Genomic DNA, 17,151 nt, shown 5'->3' on the forward strand with positions numbered 1-17,151 from the left:
GAGTAGGGACATAGCTGAGCTAACAAAAAGTGAACATTTAGACTTCTCATCATGTTAAACGATATCTTGATCATCTTGCTCTCAAAAGGCATGGAAAAGAAAACATGCTTCTACAAAGAAAGGTCAAAAATAATATGTGGTCGAGAAGCTAATGGACTGAAGATTGAACAGAACACAAGTTGTAGTTTCAGTAACTGAAGAACATGTTAGAATCAGAGTGTTGAACAGTGGTCTTGGATATTCATTTATGGCCTTCAGTTCTTTAGGCAGGACATATAGCACGGGGACTGAGAGGGAGGTTTTATATATATATATATATATATAAAAAAGCAGGGTGCTGTTGGGTGGCACGAGAGTGTAGTGGTTAGCACAACGCTTTACAGTATCAGTGACCTGGGTTCAATTCCTGTTTCTGCCTATAAGGAGCTGTACGTTCTCCCGTGTGTGCTTCCTCTGGGTGTTCCAGTTTTCTCCCACAGACCAATGACATACTGGTAGTTGGTCATTGTAAATTGTCCCGTGATTAGGCTAGGGTTGCTGGGCAACACAGCTCGAAGGGCTGAAAGGTCTTACTCTGCACAGTATCACAATAAATAAATTAAATTAAAAAAGCAGACAGCAAATTGAGGAAGCTGCAAAATGGTTCACAGCCGGGAGGTTTACAAATCCTTTTGTGCAAACCCAACTCGTTTAAATAAACCAAGACTCGGCACCTACGTGGGGTCAAGTGGTATATTCTTTATGTGAATTGTTATGGAAAAAATAACTGTTTTATTCAAATACACAATCATATTTCAACTTCTGAAAAAAAACTGAATGGGTCCTATCTGGACTGCCTTGCTAAGAACCTGTTTGGTGTAACAAGTGTAAAAGACATGAATATCTGGTTTAGGTTGGAAGAGGATATTACTCTTAAACACCAGGATGCATTACCATACAACAGATATGGAGAACTGCAGGTTAATGTTTCGAAAAATTGAGAGGAATGTGTAGAATTTGAAGAAATTATGGCTCCAGTAGAGCCAAATAGTACTGCGAGTTTATGATTAATGTTACATCCAAATTATATTATTAGAACTCTTATCCTCACACGTGCAATTCATTATAATGTTCATACCAGCATTTATAATGGAAATTGCTCTGTGGCTCTATGATTGCACAACATGATAGGAAATGTGACTGAGCACAATCAATTTATGATCAGTTTCTGCAATAGAAGAATGTTAAAAAAATTATGAATGGAAATACAAGAACAGATGTGCAACTTCAAAAATGAGCAACAAAATGTCTGCATGTTCTTTTATTTAGGGCATGCACCATGCATGTCAATAAGCCTTCCAGTTCTTTATGTAGGATCAATTCAATGTCACATTCAAAAGCGTAAAAACCAAGCAAGCATAAACACAACAGATTCTGCGGATGCTGGAAATCTTCAGCAACACACCACAAAATGATGGAGGAACTCAGCAAGTCAGGGGAATAAACAGTCAATGTTTTGGGCCGAGACACTTCATCGGGAATAATCTTCCTTCAATCTCCAGTTAAAAAGCTGTTCCACACATCAATTATAATACCATTTATTTTAATGGTCTGGAGAAGAAGGAATCTTGACAGGAAAGGAGAGGGGACCGGGACCGTTAGAGAACAGGAAGAAAGAAGGGATCTATAGGGAAGTGATAGCCAGGTGAGTAAAGGTAAACGGCCAGAGTGGGGAGCAGAGGAAGAGGGGAGGGGGAGGGAATAAAAGATTATCGGAAGGAGAAATTGATACTCATGCCATCAGGTTGGACTGCATAATCTATGCAGTCAGCAATTATTTTGGGGAATTTAGATCTGACAGCAAATACTTATAAATCTACCATCTACCGAAGTGATATAATGTTGCATGTAAAGGCTCTGGCAAAATTGAAAACTTTTTGTTAAATAGTCCTTAAAGACTATTCAGAATTTAATGAATGTTGGCTGAACAGTGTTTTTTTTCCTCCCAATCAGAAAACAGTACTTTGGCTCAGTTATAAAAGAAATCTTGAAACAGGGAAAATGTTGTCCTGGTGACAAATGCCTCAATGAAACTATTCTGGAATAGTCAGTCCAGCGATGCACAATACCCACCATGACAACTTCTTACAAAGGAGTTTGAATAGATTACCAACTGAACAGCATCAATCTAACAAATAATCTACAACTCACGAAGACCTCATTCGAAATGCCACACACTGCCTAACATTAATATGCAATAAAAACATTCGTCCAAACGAAATGTATGTTCTACTGATAGATACATTAAATTGATGCTGGATTTTTTTATACACTCACTCGGTGGCCACAGGAGTGGAACTTAGTGTGGTCTGCCGCTGTGGCTCATCCACTTTAAGGTTTAACGTGTTGTGCATTCAGAGATGCTCTTCTGCACTCCACTGTTGTAACACGTGGTTATTTGAGTTACTGTCACCTTCCTGTCAGCTTGAACCAGTCTGGCCATTCTCCTCTGACCTCTCTCATTAGCAAAGTGTTTTCACCTACAGAATTGCAGCTCTCACTGGATTTTTTTTTTGTTGTTCTTTTGCACCATCCTCTGAAAATTCTAGAGATTGTTGTGCATGAAGACCTTAGGAGAACAGCAGCTTTTGAGATACTCAAACCACCCCATTTGGCAGCAATAATCATTCCACAGTCAGTCACTTAGATCACATTTCTTCCCCATTCCCATGTTTGGTCTGAACAACAATTGAACCTCTTGACCATGTCTGCATGCTTTTATGCATTGAGCTGCAGCTACATGATTGGCCAGTTAGATATTTGCATTAATGAGCAGTGATATGGGAGTATCTAATAAACTGTCCACTGAATGTATACTTTGAAATGTTGCTTTAAATTTAGCACTAGATTTCGGTCTTTTTTAGTAAACATTTTGAAAACTGAAACTATTGAAACAAAAAAAAACAGATTTAAATTAAACTAATAGATTTCAGACTTTCGTCAGGAGCTCAAAATTTTCAAACTTCTATTTATCCGTTGGTAGGGAAATTACATCCATTATGTATAAAGGTCACTCTAATACTTTCCATGAATCACATGTTCAGTTGTTAGACTATAGTGCAATTACCTTAAACATACAAATGGCACCTTAGTACAAAAAGGCAAACTGCTAAATTTCTGGAAACTTACATCTGGTTATAATTTGACTGTAATGAACAACTTGTTTCTAGACAACAGAAAATCTACAGGGGCCCATTTACACTACAACTGTTCATTGCTAATCAAGCACAGGTCTCATGTCTCCCTTATTAAATTCAATTCCCTTTGAATTATGTCCAGACATGAATGTTGTGCAATATCATTCTTTATTTAAAACCACAGAAGACTGTTCAGGAGCAAAGCTTAAGCAGTAAATGATATCAATAAGTGAATAACAATTGATTCAAAATCCAGAAGAGAGAGTGGGGCATGGCAACACATCAGCTGTAAGCTGCCCTGCAAGCCACACACCATCCAGACTTGCAAATATATTGCCATAACTTCACCATCGCGGGCTCAAAATCCTGGAACTTTCTCCCTAACAGCATTGTGGGTAAACCCACACCCCAATGACCGCAGCAATTCAATCAGGCAGCTCACCACCATCTTGTCAAGGTCTATAGGGATTGGCAGTTAAATGCTGAATCAGCTGCAAAGCCCACAATCCTGGAATCTCTCTTCTTGCTATTGCCATCGGGAAGAAAGTAAAGAAACCTTAAGTCCCACACCAGCAGGTTCAGGAGTTGTTAGTATCCTTCAAGTTATTTACCCTTTGGTGGCTCCTGAGCCAATGTGGATTAACTTCACTCACTGCAACACTGATCTGATTCCACACCCTATGGATTCACTTCAAGGATTCCACAACTCATATAACATATAACTATATAACGATTACAGCACAGAAACAGGCTATCTCGGCCCTTCTAGTCTGTGCCGAACGCTCACTCTCACCTAGTCCCACTGACCTGCACTCAGGCCATAACCCTCCATTCCCTTCCTGCCCATATAGCAATCCAATTAAACTTTAAATGACAATATCGAACCTGCCTCAACCACTTCTGCTGGAAGCTCATTCCACACAGCTACCACTCTCTGAGTAAAGAAGTTCCCCCTCATGTTACCCCTAAACTTTTGCCCCTTAACTCTCAACTCATGTCCTCTTGCTTGAATTTCCCCTGCTCTCGATGGAAAAAGCCTATCCACGTCAACTCTATCTATCCCCCTCATAATTTTAAATACCTCTACCCAGTCCCCCCTCAACCTTCTACGCTCCAAAGAATAAAGACCCAAATTGTTCAACCTTTCTCTGTAACTTAGGTGCTGAAACCTAGGTAACATTCTGGTAAATCTTCTCTGTACTCTCCCTATTTTGTTGACATCTTTTTTATAATTCGGTGACCAGAACTGTACACAATACTCCAAATTTGGCCTTACCAGTGCCTTGTACAATTTTAATATTACATCCCAACTCCTATACTCAATGCTCTGATTTATAAAGGCCAGCATACCAAAAGCTTTCTTCACCACCCTATCCACATGAGATTCCATCTTCAGGGAACTATGCACCATTATTCCTAGATCCCTCTGTTCCACTGCATTCTTCAATGCCCTACCATTTACCATGTATGTCCTATTTTGATTTGTCCTACCAAAATGTAGCAGCTCACATTTATCAGCATTAAACTCCATCTGCCATCTTTCAGCCCACTCTTCTAACTGGCCTAAATCTCTCTGCAAGCTTTGAAAACCTAGTTCATTATCCACAACTTCACCCTATCTTAGTATCATCTGCATACTTACTAATCCAATTTACCACCCCATCATCCAGATCATGTTCTCAGTATTTATTTATTGATTGATTGATTAATTGACCTATTTATTTATAGTTTGTCTGTTTTTTCACACTGATTATATATCAGCCTTTGTATTTAGTTTCTTCACTGATTCTATTGCACTTCTACTGTGAATGCCTGCAAGTAAATGGATCTCAGGGTAGTATGTGGTGACATATACGTACTTTGACAATAAATTTACTTTGAACTTCCAATATAAAAAAGGGGGAATATCCATTACTCGAACAACTGTCATGCAGATGTCAGAATCAGAATCAGATTTGATATCACCAGCATATGTCATGAAATTTGATGACTTGTGGCACATTGCATTACACAGCAATAAAAACTATAAATTGTAATAAGTAAATATAAAAATAAATTAAACAAGTAGTTCAAAAAGAAAGGGAAAAATATTGAGGAAATCTTCATGGCTTCATTGCCCCATTCAGAAATCTGATGTTGGAGGGAAAGAAGCTGTTACTGAAATGTTGAGTGTGGGTCTGTTATTTGTTATAAAGCTAATTACTATAAAGTGTAAATGCTAATCTACTTCAGGTGAGTGGAGTTATAGGATTCAAGTCAAATAACAAATGTTTCAGTCGTAGATGTTCAGCAACTTTACAAAATGTAATACCATCACATCCCACAGACTTTCAAAGAAATGTTATCAGGGCAGGTGACCAAAAGCTGGTTAAAGAGCAGGTTTTAAGGTCTAAAAATCTAATAAAGAACTGAGATGCTGATCATCTACACAAAAAACAGAAAATCATGGAAATAGTAAGTCAGGCCACATCTGTGGGAAAATAAACAGTCAAATTCTGTCATGGTTTGTAACTCCAAAACATAAAACTAATTGAAAGACAAACGGGGGGGGGGGGGGGCGAAATGAGAGCCTAATTTCATTTTTACTTTAAGTGAGGCATGGATATATGACAGCTGTGTCATGATATATGCAGCTCTCATATTTTTACATATAACTGTAATGAATTATTTGAACAGGAAACGAATGTTGACTCAAACAATAAAATTACAATATTACTGAAATATTAAATACACAACAAATGCTTACGTCAATGGCTAATATGCCACTTAGAACCAAAGTGGCGAACGTGGATTTCTCAAACATAGAAGATTGTGGAGGCCATCATTCTTCACAAAGGACTTACAGGATTAAGAGATATAGGTTAATGTAGGTTAACTGGCTACTTGAAATTGATCTTGATGAATCAAGGATGGCGGGAGTGCATGGGGATGCTAGAGGAAAAAGGGGAATAGTGTAGATGAATCTTGAATGACTATTGAGGATGTAATGGACTAAACAGACTGCTTCTGTGACTCTATAACTCTAAATCATCAGAAATTATACCAAATGGCCATTATTAAGGACCTCCAGCACCCAGGGCATGCCCTCTTCTCATTGTTACCATCAGGAAGGAGGTACCGAAGCCCGAAGGCACACACTCAGCGGGAAGGAGCACACAGGGGTCAGTGGCCCCCTAGGTATGCAAATTGTCAATCCCAGAGTTTGGGGTCCCATCATCAGCGGGTGCAGAATTCAAGACCTAGAGTTTAGGGTCTCATCATTAGCGAGTCCTCGGGTCAACAACAAAGATAGGAGCCTGATGGTCGACTGAAACTCCAGGAGTTGAGGCCTGGGGATGGGGGAAGAGAAAGGAGAAGAGAGGGAGACAGAGAGAGAGAGAGAGAGAGAGAGAGAGAGAGAGAGACAGAGAGACAGAGAGACAGTGAGACAGAGAGAGAAATAGATATGGATGGGTGGATGGACAAAAAGGGCTTGATTTGCTATTGTTGTTTTGTTACTGTAGTTGTTGTTTGTGTTGTCCTGATGACCACTGTGGGCAACTGGCACTGATGTGTGTGGCAAAACTTGTGGCCTGCCCCCAGCACATCCTTAGGTTGTGCTGACAAAGCAAAGTGAAGTTAAAACTATGAGCATCTGTTCTTTATCCACCACTGTAAAGTGTACAAATAATGTGGAAATTAAATCCTATAGTGGGAGGACCTAGAACTGTTTGAAAACACAGTCACCATTTGAGGGATACGAGGCAAAATCTTCTCTCCATGAGGGGTGTGAGTTGTTGAAGCCTTCTTTCTCAAAGCAAAGTCTTTAAATGTTTTTATGGTACATTCTTGGAAAGTAATGGGTTGAAAGACTACTCCGAGAAGAATGAAGGGCCGAGTGGCCAACTCATGCTTCTAACTCATACATTTGTTATGTTGTTTTACAAGGGAAAGAAGGTTCAGTCCTTGAACTCAAACATGTGTGAACATACAGGTATAGAAATTGCTAGACCAGCAGCAGCTTTACTGACATTTCAACAGATATTTTACTAACCTATGGCTTGCAGAGCTGTTACTATGACATGGTATAAGGAAGGGAGCTGGTTCCCAAAAGTCTTGCATTGCCCGCTATGATGAATGACAGAGATCAAATTGTACCGGTCTCAGAAACCAGAGGAAGCTGCAAAGCAGCCTCCAAAGTAAGCTATTCCTCAAAGATGCAATTAAAACCAGATGTGCTTTAGGCAGTAGTAAGTCAGCACAGATTATTGTACAGTTCTAACTTGCAAGCAACAAAATCTTTTCCAGAAGATGAATTTTGTTTATTCACAAACCCAAGGCCTAACATTAGAGACAAGCTAAATCAAACTACACCCAGCCTGTAGTCCACAGTCTGCCACTGAATCATTTGCACTTTCTCAATATCTCAATTTCTCTCCAGCTCAAGACTCACATCAAGACTCTCTCGTAGCTATTCTCCATCCCCTCCTGTGAACATCTGCAAGTTTAATACGACCCTGTGGCCTCTGCCCTGCATCTGCACTTCTTCATTTTCTTATACCTCATTCTGCTACTGTATCTCCCCCAACGACTCCACAGACTGATACACAAGTTCAAGTTTATTATCATACTGTGGGCTTGTTGCAGCAGCAGCATGATACATACTTGAATTCCCATAAACAAAGAGACACAAATGAATGTCTACCAATACAAATCATTGAGGCCCACTGTAGCATAGTCACTCTGGGATGCATTCAATATACTTTGAGTCATGAAGAGATACAGCATTGGAAGTGGGTGCTTCTGTCCACTAAGTCCAGGCTGATGATCAACCATCTATTTATATATATATATATATATGTATATATATATATATATATACAGGTGTCCCCCGCTTTTCGAACGTTCGCTTTACGAGACCTCACTGTTATGAAAGACCTACATTAGTACCCTGTTTTCGCTTTCAGAAGGTGTTTTCACTGTTACGAAAAAAAAATTCAGCACACAATAAAAAATCAGAGCGCGAAAAAATCAGCGTGTGATAAAAGGCAGCGCTCCCCGAGCAGCCGCTCTCCCCCAAATTCTCGCCGGCATTGCTTAAACACGAGCCTGTGAGCAGCCGTTTGCAAGATGAGTTCTATGGTATCGGAAAAGCCTGAAAGAGCTCGTAAGGGTGTTACACTTACGGTAAAACTAGACATAATTAAGCATTTTAATCGTGGTGAACAAAGTAAGGACAACGTGAGTTTGGCTTGTGGAAGTTGACGAAGATGATGTTGAAGAGGTTTTGGCATCCCATCACCAAGAACTGACAGATGAAGAGCTGATGCAATTGGAAGAAAAAAGGATAACAATCGAAACTGAATGAGTAATGATAAAGTACGACTTTAATTTTGAAAGGGTATGTCAGTTTAGGGGATATTTGCAGGATGGTTTGAGTCCTTATTAAAGAACTGTGTGATAGAAAAATGCTTGAGGCTCAGCAGTCAAGCAAGCTTTCCACATCAGCCACAACAGACGACGAACCTCGACCTTCGACATCGAGGCGGGCAGAGATAGAAGAAGATGAGCTGCCTGCTCTAATGGTAACAGGCGACGAGATGACACCCCAGTGTCCCACCACCCCAACCCCCAGGCCACGGACAGATACTGATTCGCGGAGAATGCAAAGGTAGCCAGGAGGCACACAGCACATCTTTAAGAAAAAAGCCGAAATAAACATGCTAATTAATTAGGTGCTGCCGACACGTAATTGTCGGCCCAGATCAGAGACGACGCAATCGTAAATCAGCACTGATCTGGGCTGACAATTACGTGTCGGCAGCACCTAATTAATTAGCATGTTTGTTTTGGCTTTTTTCTTAAAGATGTGCTGTGTGCCTCCCGGCTACCGCTGGACCCCTGCATACTTCGTGGCAATGTATCACTCAGCGGCCTGGAGGGTGGGGGGCCACTGCACCGCCCAAACTCCGACGACTCAGCCTAACACACCATCATCAGTGTGCTCCGCGCTGTCCTGATTCCGGTAAGTGATACTACACTGTACAACATTATTTCTACTTTATATAGGCTGTGTATTTTTACGTGTTATTTGGTATGATTTGGCAGCTTCATAGTTTAAAGGTTACTGGACAGCGCTTGCGTGTGTTTTTGCCAACAGCGCTTCTGCGAGATTTTCTAACGACGGCACTTGTGTGAGATTTTCGCTCCAGAGAACAATTCAGTAATGATTGTGGAAAAGTATTTCTACTTTATATAGGCTGTGTATTTATCATATCATTCCTGCTTTTACTATATGTTACTGTTATTTTAGCTTTTATGTGTTATTTGGCATGATTTGGTAGGTTATTTTTGGGTCTGCGAATGCTCACAAAATTTTCCCATATAAATAAATGGTAACTGCTTCTTCGCTTTACGATATTTCGGCTTACAAACCGTTTCATGGGAACGCTCTACCTTCGGATGGCAGGGGAAACCTGTATAGCTGTACCGTGGACAGCATTCTGACAGGCTGCATCACTGTCTGGTATGGAGGGGCTACTGCACAGGACTGAAAGAAGCTACAGAAGGTTGTAAATCTAGTCAGCTCCATCTTGGGCACTAGCCTACAAAGTTCCCAGGACATCTTTAGGGAGAGGTGTCTCAGAAAGGCGCGTCCATTATTAAGGACCTCCAGCACCCAGGGCATGCCCTTTTCTCACTGTTACCATTAGGTGGGAGGTTCAGAAGCCTGAAGGCACACACTCAGCGATTCAGGAACAGCTTCTTCCCCTCTGCCGTCCGATTCCTAAATGGACATTGAATCTTTGAACACTACTTCATTTTTTAAAAATATAATTTATTCAATATATGTAATTGATTTACTTGTTTATTTATTATTATTATTTTTGTTTTCTCTCCTAGATTATGTATTGCATTGAACTGCTGCTACTAAGTTAACAAATTTCATGTAACATGCCAGTGATACTAAATCTGATTCTGATTATAGAAATCCTACATTTATGTCATTTTTTTCAATTTTTCTCATATTTTTATCAACTCCCCCTTTATTCTCTAGCCCACCCACACACTAGAGCAGGGTTTCTCAACCTGAGGTCCACGGACCCCTTGCTTAATGGGATTGGTCCATGGAATACAGTGGGTCGGAAAACCCCGCACTAGAAGCAAATTTACAGTGGCCAATTAACCTATCAGCCTGCATGCCTTTGGGAAGGAAGCAGGATATCCGGATGAAATCTATGTGGCCACAGGGAGAATGTGCAAGCCCCATAGTGATAGCTCATGAGGTCAGCATTGAAGGTGGATCGGTAGTAGTGTGAGGCAATGGCTCTAATAGCTGTATGACTGCTGTCCAAAATACAACCCCTTTCAGACAATGCAACACACTAATAAGTACTTTATCTTTTCTCAAGAGGAAGATGATTCACAGGAGCCAACACAGTTTAATCAACACACTTCCTCAAGTTGAACCAAATCCCAATGCTAACCAATATTGCAACATCAGATGCAGTACCAGTGTTTCACTGTGCCAGTTAATATAACTTAATCTCATGGGCTCAGCCTTTACACAATGTCGTCACAAGTTCCACAAAATACAATGAAGGTCAAAGAACACAAAGGTCCCGTTCTTCAACTTTCACCTTTGCAAAAGCCAAAATAAAGGTTATGTGTTAATAGATTTGCATTTCAGAATACAAAATTTGGAGAACACCTAAAAACAAAAAGAAAGGCAGCTACTTACAGGAATATTCAAACTGAAACATGTTACTTTTAGTTCTAAATTCTGGAATTTACAAGCTGAGTAAGAAAAATTCTGCTTCGTTATAGTTTGAAAGAGTACATCATGAACATGATAGCCAAAACAATTACCTCAGCAGCCTGGGTTTCCTGATGTAAAAGAGTCAGTCCAGTGAGATCTTCCAGAAAAGAATGAGAAGAGTTGAAAACATTAGCTAGGAACTGAAAGCCTTCTTTTTCAAAATGGTCCAGGACCTGTAAACAGGCAAAAGGACATAATGGTTTGAATAAATAGCAAGCGCACAAAAACAGAATATAAGTATTAAAACATTTGCATGGTAACCTCGCAAGTGATGTCATAAGAAACTATAACTTGCTCCAAAATGCACCTAAAACTAACAACTGGAACCTCTTACTTTTGGGTTTTTCTTTGCCTGGTAACAAATAACAAAGTCTGAAGCTTCAAGCAGAATGAACTCTCAAACACATACAACCTGGTTACTGAATAATCATACTTCTGGACATTAAATATGTAGTGTTGTTACATGAAACATTCTGTGATAGACATCTATTTTGAGATAAATTCTCTGATGTTTCGTACACAAAATATATAGTGAGAAATATAAAATGGAGGCATAAATCGTAGCCTGTTTCTGCATTTTAATTATTTACTTTAATTTAATCTCTCTGAACTTTTAACAGGTATGGTCAGAAACCTGAACAGGTTAGGGCTGGGCTTACTCCACACTCACAAATGAAGTTTATCCACAGAATTCTGCTCATCCAAGAAAACCAACATTGGCCACTTAATCACAAACAAGAGAAAATTTGCAGATGCTGGAAATCCAAAGCAACACACACACACACACACACACACACACACACACACACACACAAACACACACACAAAATGCTGGAGGAACTCAGCAGGCCAGGCAGCATCTATGGAAAAGAGTGAACAGTCGATATTTTGGGCCAAGACCCTTCATCAGGAGTAAGGAGTCCTGAGGAAGGGTTTTAGCTCGTAAAGTCTACTGATTACTCTTTTCCCTAGGTGTTGGTTGGCTACTTAACGTCTGCCAGAATGCAATAGATTCTATACATTGTTGTCAGAATCTTGGGTGCACCTTGCTATGTCTTGACTCAGTACCCAACAAAGCCCTTGCACTGATCTGCTTCCTTTCCTAAGTACCCGGAGAATTGGAAACAGTGACCCTGCTCTCTGCATATTCCAACTTCCTGACACTTTTTTGATCCACAAACTGAACATGTTTAGCTCTCGCTGGTAATACTCGAGACTGCTAACAATATTGACTGATGGTCATCAGATTTAGACCAGCTGGTAGCGCAATGGCATCAGTGCCGGACTCCGGAGCGAAGGCTCCTAAGTTCGAATCCAAGTTGGGCCACCCTCCCCGAGCACGCTTTCCATCCGTGCCGGGTTGAGCGTTGAGTTAGCCACTTGGCCTCGTAAAAAAAAAGGTTGAGTCAGGAACGTTTATATCGTAACCTGGTTAATCCGAAAGGAGACCAATCCTGACACCACATGCCAGACAAGAATGGCTGACTGTCTGGCATGACACGCTAAAAAAAAAAATCAGATTTCTAAAGAATACTTCAGGAAGGTGGGCTGTTTCTCTAAAAGAAATATGTTTCCTGATCCATTGACCAAAATGGATAAAATGCAACATGGCTACACAGTGGAAAAAGGCATAATTTTTTTTAAGAGAAACACAGTATTTTATCACTGCATATCAGAGTGCTACTTTGTAATACGGGATTAATATCCATTGACTTAGCTCAAGCAATAGTCATAGAGTAGTAGACCACTATAGCACAAAAATAGGATGAGAGGGGCATACATACTTCCAAATCTCTCTTAAACGTTGAGATCAAACTCGCATCAACTCCTTTTACTGGCAGCCCGCTCCACACTCTGTCTCATGTAGGTTTCATATCAGGCTTACTTTTCTTTGTCCCTCAGTATTGACAACAATTCCACTCTTGCTCTGCATGGCCAATATGGGACTTAGAGTCACTGTCACTGGTGGGGGAGGGCAGTGGTTTTGGAGACGGTCATGCTTTGCTTAAACTCAAAGTTCTCAACACCATCCAGAATGCGCCTTCTGCATTTTGAGTGGGAAATTTCTACGTGTTGATGGGATGTCACATGCTTAAGAATGTCTTTTCTTTTGTCTGCCTGATAATCACTTGCTGTGGTTGAGCTTGGATGAGAGTTTGTGTTCTTGTGTTGTGTGGGCAAATGACATCATCTCCTCCTTGGATTCAGACAATTAGAGCCTCTCAGCTCAGACTGATGGCTTGAGAAAGGAAGATGTTGTTCATTCACTTATTCTGCTTACGGATTTGCAGGGGAGAGCACTGGCCTGAGGTGCCTGCTCTGGGTAGGAGTGTACAGGAGGGCAGAGATCTGTTTTCCATTAGACAATGACCTCTGTGTCAGATTTTAGGTCTTGATTTTTAAACCTGCTTTTTGTGGAGAAAGCCTGGCAGCTAACCTCTTTCATACAGACCTTCTACCCTGTGTGGCACACACAAACAGTCTTGTGGCCACCAATCTCACACACACACACACACACACACACACACTCGCCTGAAACTCACTCAACTTTGAGGTTTTGATGTTTCTCTCATTCATTCTTTGGTTTTCTTTCCTGTTTCGTGGATGTCTGTGAAGAGTTAAAATTTCAGGTGGTATACTGTATAGACTCTCTGATATTAAATTGAACCACTGAACTACAATGTGAAATAAGTGCCAATAAAACAATAACAAAAAACTAGCAAGTGCCTCCACTGCTGTACAGTGTCCCATTCAGTGCCACTTTCAAATTCTGTGCTTCCAGAAATTGATCTGAACCAAAAAGAACGAAAAACTGATTCGATTGCTACACAGAACCACTATGGCCAACATGAAAAATGAGAATTAATAACCTCCCTCACTCAAAATGAAGCTGAACTATTAACGTTAAATATACTCAGCCAAGTCATGGTCTATCAATAAACCAGGTAAGCAATGGTGATCATGTAACAGAAAACCTGCATTGATTTGTTAATGGAAGGATAAGTTCCTTTACACTGTTCATCCACTCAATGTCCTAAAGGCAGTGACTCACATCTGGTTCTTGTTCCAGGGACACCAGCACCTAGATAGCATTTCATCCTAATTGTTATAGTTGATATGCAGACCCCCACTGTTGAGATTCACAATTGTGACCATTTTCAACCCCCACCTCCACAAGCTAATTTTCATGGGCAATTTTCCTTATTAGATATTAAAGGTTCAAAGGTTCATTTATCATCAAAGTATGTGTGCAGTATACAACTCTGAGATTTGCCTTCTCCAGGTAGCCACAGAACAAAAAAAACCATGGAAGTCATTCAAAGAAAAACATCAAACCCCTTCTCTCCACACAAAAAAAAAACACATTGAGGAAACGACAAGAACATCAAACCCCAAATGCACCCCACACAATAAGAACTGACAAATCACACCAAATGGGAACAAGAACGGCAACATAATCATCAAACCCCGCACTCGAAAAAATCACGCGAACAGCAACCACAATATCAAACCTCAAACCCTCCCGCACAAAAAAACTAATAAACCTACAAGAATACAGAATTGAACAAGAAGAATATAATGAAAGAATGGCATTTAAATACAAATAATACAAGTTCACAGATTTTATAGTTACATAATTAGCAAGACAGATGTGGCCTTATTGACTTCAATCAAATTTGTCAGTGAATAAAATCAGCATTAGATTATGCAAATATATCTATTACCATACACTCATCTTTACTTTGATTGATTAGGTGTGTTTTTTAAATGACCTTAACTCTATGATCTCAAATTTAAGGATCAAAATTAATACTCTGGACAGAACCACTTTCTGAAATTGCACATAACATAAATAATGTGGACTTAGCAATTCTGAGGCATGGGCTGTGCCTCATTTTGACATTTATCCCAACACTCATTACAAAGCTTAGATAGACTTGGTTTCTGGAATTTTCTCAACTTGGCATTGTGGGCCATGCCAATTTATAATAGTTACCAGATAGTTCTGTGCCTCAAATAGAATTGCACATCTAATGACACTTGTTCAAGTCCAGATCTGGTGAACTTCTACTGAATCGCTCCAAAGGCTTGGAAGCTAAATGCTCTGCTTAGTAGAAAACAGATTCATAGTTGAAGTCAGATATGGTGATTTTTAGTATGATGGTTTTGAGATGATAGCAGGGATATGCCGTGAATTGTAGTCAATAAGTACAAGTTGTGAATGTGGACAGGTTACTAAGCCCAGCATAATCTGTCTGAAGTGGGTATCTCTCGTGACTGTAATCTGTAGCTCAGCTATGAGGCTTGCAGCTGACTATCCAAAAGGCCTACAGCAGTTTAAAGATGCGAATAGCACAGCAGTTACCCTATCCGCATTTGGCTCCTCCAGTGCAGAGGAGCTACCATTGTTTGGATTGTTAAGAAGGCGTATGGTGTAAGTGGTTAAGGCATTGGACTAGCTACCTGAAGGTCGTGAGTTCAAGCCCCAGCCGAGGCAACGTGTTTTGTCCTTCAGCAAGGCACTTAATCACATATTGCTCTGCGATGACACTGGTGCCAAGCTGTATGGGTCCTAATGCCCTTCCCTTGGACAACATTGGTGTCGTGGAGAGGGGAAACTTGCAGCATGGGCAACTGCTGGTCTTCCATACAACCTTGCCCAGGCCTGCGCCCTGAAGAGTGAAGACTTTCCAGGCGCAGATTCATGGTCTCGCAAGACTAACGGTGTGTTGGCCTCCATTAGTCAGAGGACTGAGTTAAAAAGCCGTGAGGTAATGCTGCAGTTGCATAAAACCATGGTTAGACCACACTTGGAATATTGTGTGAGCACTGATAGCCTCACTATAGAAAGCAGAGAATGATCAGGATGCTGTCTGGATTAGACACACGTCCTGTGTGGATAGGCTGAGCGAGCTGGGGCTTTTCTCTTTGGAGTGAAGTAAGGTGAGAGGTACTTGATAGAGGTGTATAAGATGGTAAGAGGTATAGATTGATTGAACAGCCAGCGCCTTTCTCCCAGGGTGGACATGGCTAATATGAGGGGGCATCATTTTAAGGTGATTGGAGGAAAGTATAGGGGGCATGTCAGAGGTAAGTTTTTTTTTATACAGAACATTGTAGGTGCTGCCAAGGGTGGTGAAAGAGGCAGATACAATTAGGGACATTTAACTAACTCTTAGACAGACACATGGATGAAAGAAAAATAGAAGGCTACGTAGGAGGGAAGGATTAGATTGATATTAGAACAAGTTGGAGCATCAGCACCACGTCATGGACTGAAGGACCTGTACTGTGACAGAACATAAAACAGTACAGCTCAGTACAGGCCCTTCTTGCAGGACGCAACACTACCTCATCTAACAGTCTGACAGAATCAAACTAAAAGCTTTACACAGCAGTCTAAGCCAGTTAGGACATCAACTTGTTTTGGTTATTTTATAGGTCTACCAGGTAATTCAATAAAGTCTATGATTTGATTTCCTCTTCCTGTGATAAACTGATTACTGTCTGGAGGGTGAATGGGGAAGAGTTTGAAGTTCTGTGACATTGTTATAAATAGGTTCAATGTTTTCATTGCATTCTTGGTTGCCAATTGCTCTGTTGACCCCACTTGATGAAAAAGTCTGTGAGCAGTGGTGTTCCACAAGGGTCAGTGCTGGAATCTCAATAAATGACTTGGATGTAAATGTAGGTGAGCAGATTAGCAAGTTTGCAAATGACACAAAAATTGGTGGAGGTCCAAATACTGAGGATGGTTGTCAAAAGATCCAGCAGGATATAGACCTATTGGAAATGTGGACAGAGAAATGGCATATGGAGATAAAACACAAAAAAAAAATCTGCAGATGCTGGAAATCCAAAGCAACACACACACAATGCTGGAGGAACTCAGCAGGACAGGCTGCATCAATGGAAATTAATAAACAGTCCACAGTTCATGCTGAGAACCTTCTTGAGGACTGAGAAGGAAGGAGGAAGATGCCAGAACAAAAAGGTGGGGGAAGGTGAAGGAGGCTAGCTAGGTGGTGATAGGTGACACCAGGTGGGTAGAAAAGGTAAAGGATGGAGAAGAAGGAATCTGATAGGAGAGTAGAGCGGACCATAGGAGAAAGGGAAGGAGGATGGGATCCAGGGGGAAATGATAGGCAGGTGAGAAGAGGTAAGAGGCCAGAGTGG

The 17,151-nt window shown here is 40.7% G+C and overlaps 1 protein-coding gene across 1 annotated transcript in view; it reads right to left on the minus strand.

Annotated features, from left to right (window-relative positions):
• The window catches only part of atg7 (ATG7 autophagy related 7 homolog (S. cerevisiae)), a 185,727-nt gene that overhangs the window by 78,984 nt on the left and 89,592 nt on the right, over positions 1-17,151 (minus strand). The window contains exon 17 of the mRNA XM_063068172.1: positions 11,025-11,147. Within this exon, the coding sequence (XP_062924242.1) occupies positions 11,025-11,147 (123 nt within the window). The remainder of the gene's footprint in view (positions 1-11,024; positions 11,148-17,151) is intronic.

Source organism: Mobula hypostoma, chromosome 15 (assembly GCF_963921235.1).
Source record: "Mobula hypostoma chromosome 15, sMobHyp1.1, whole genome shotgun sequence".
Taxonomy (NCBI): Eukaryota; Metazoa; Chordata; class Chondrichthyes; order Myliobatiformes; family Myliobatidae; genus Mobula; species Mobula hypostoma.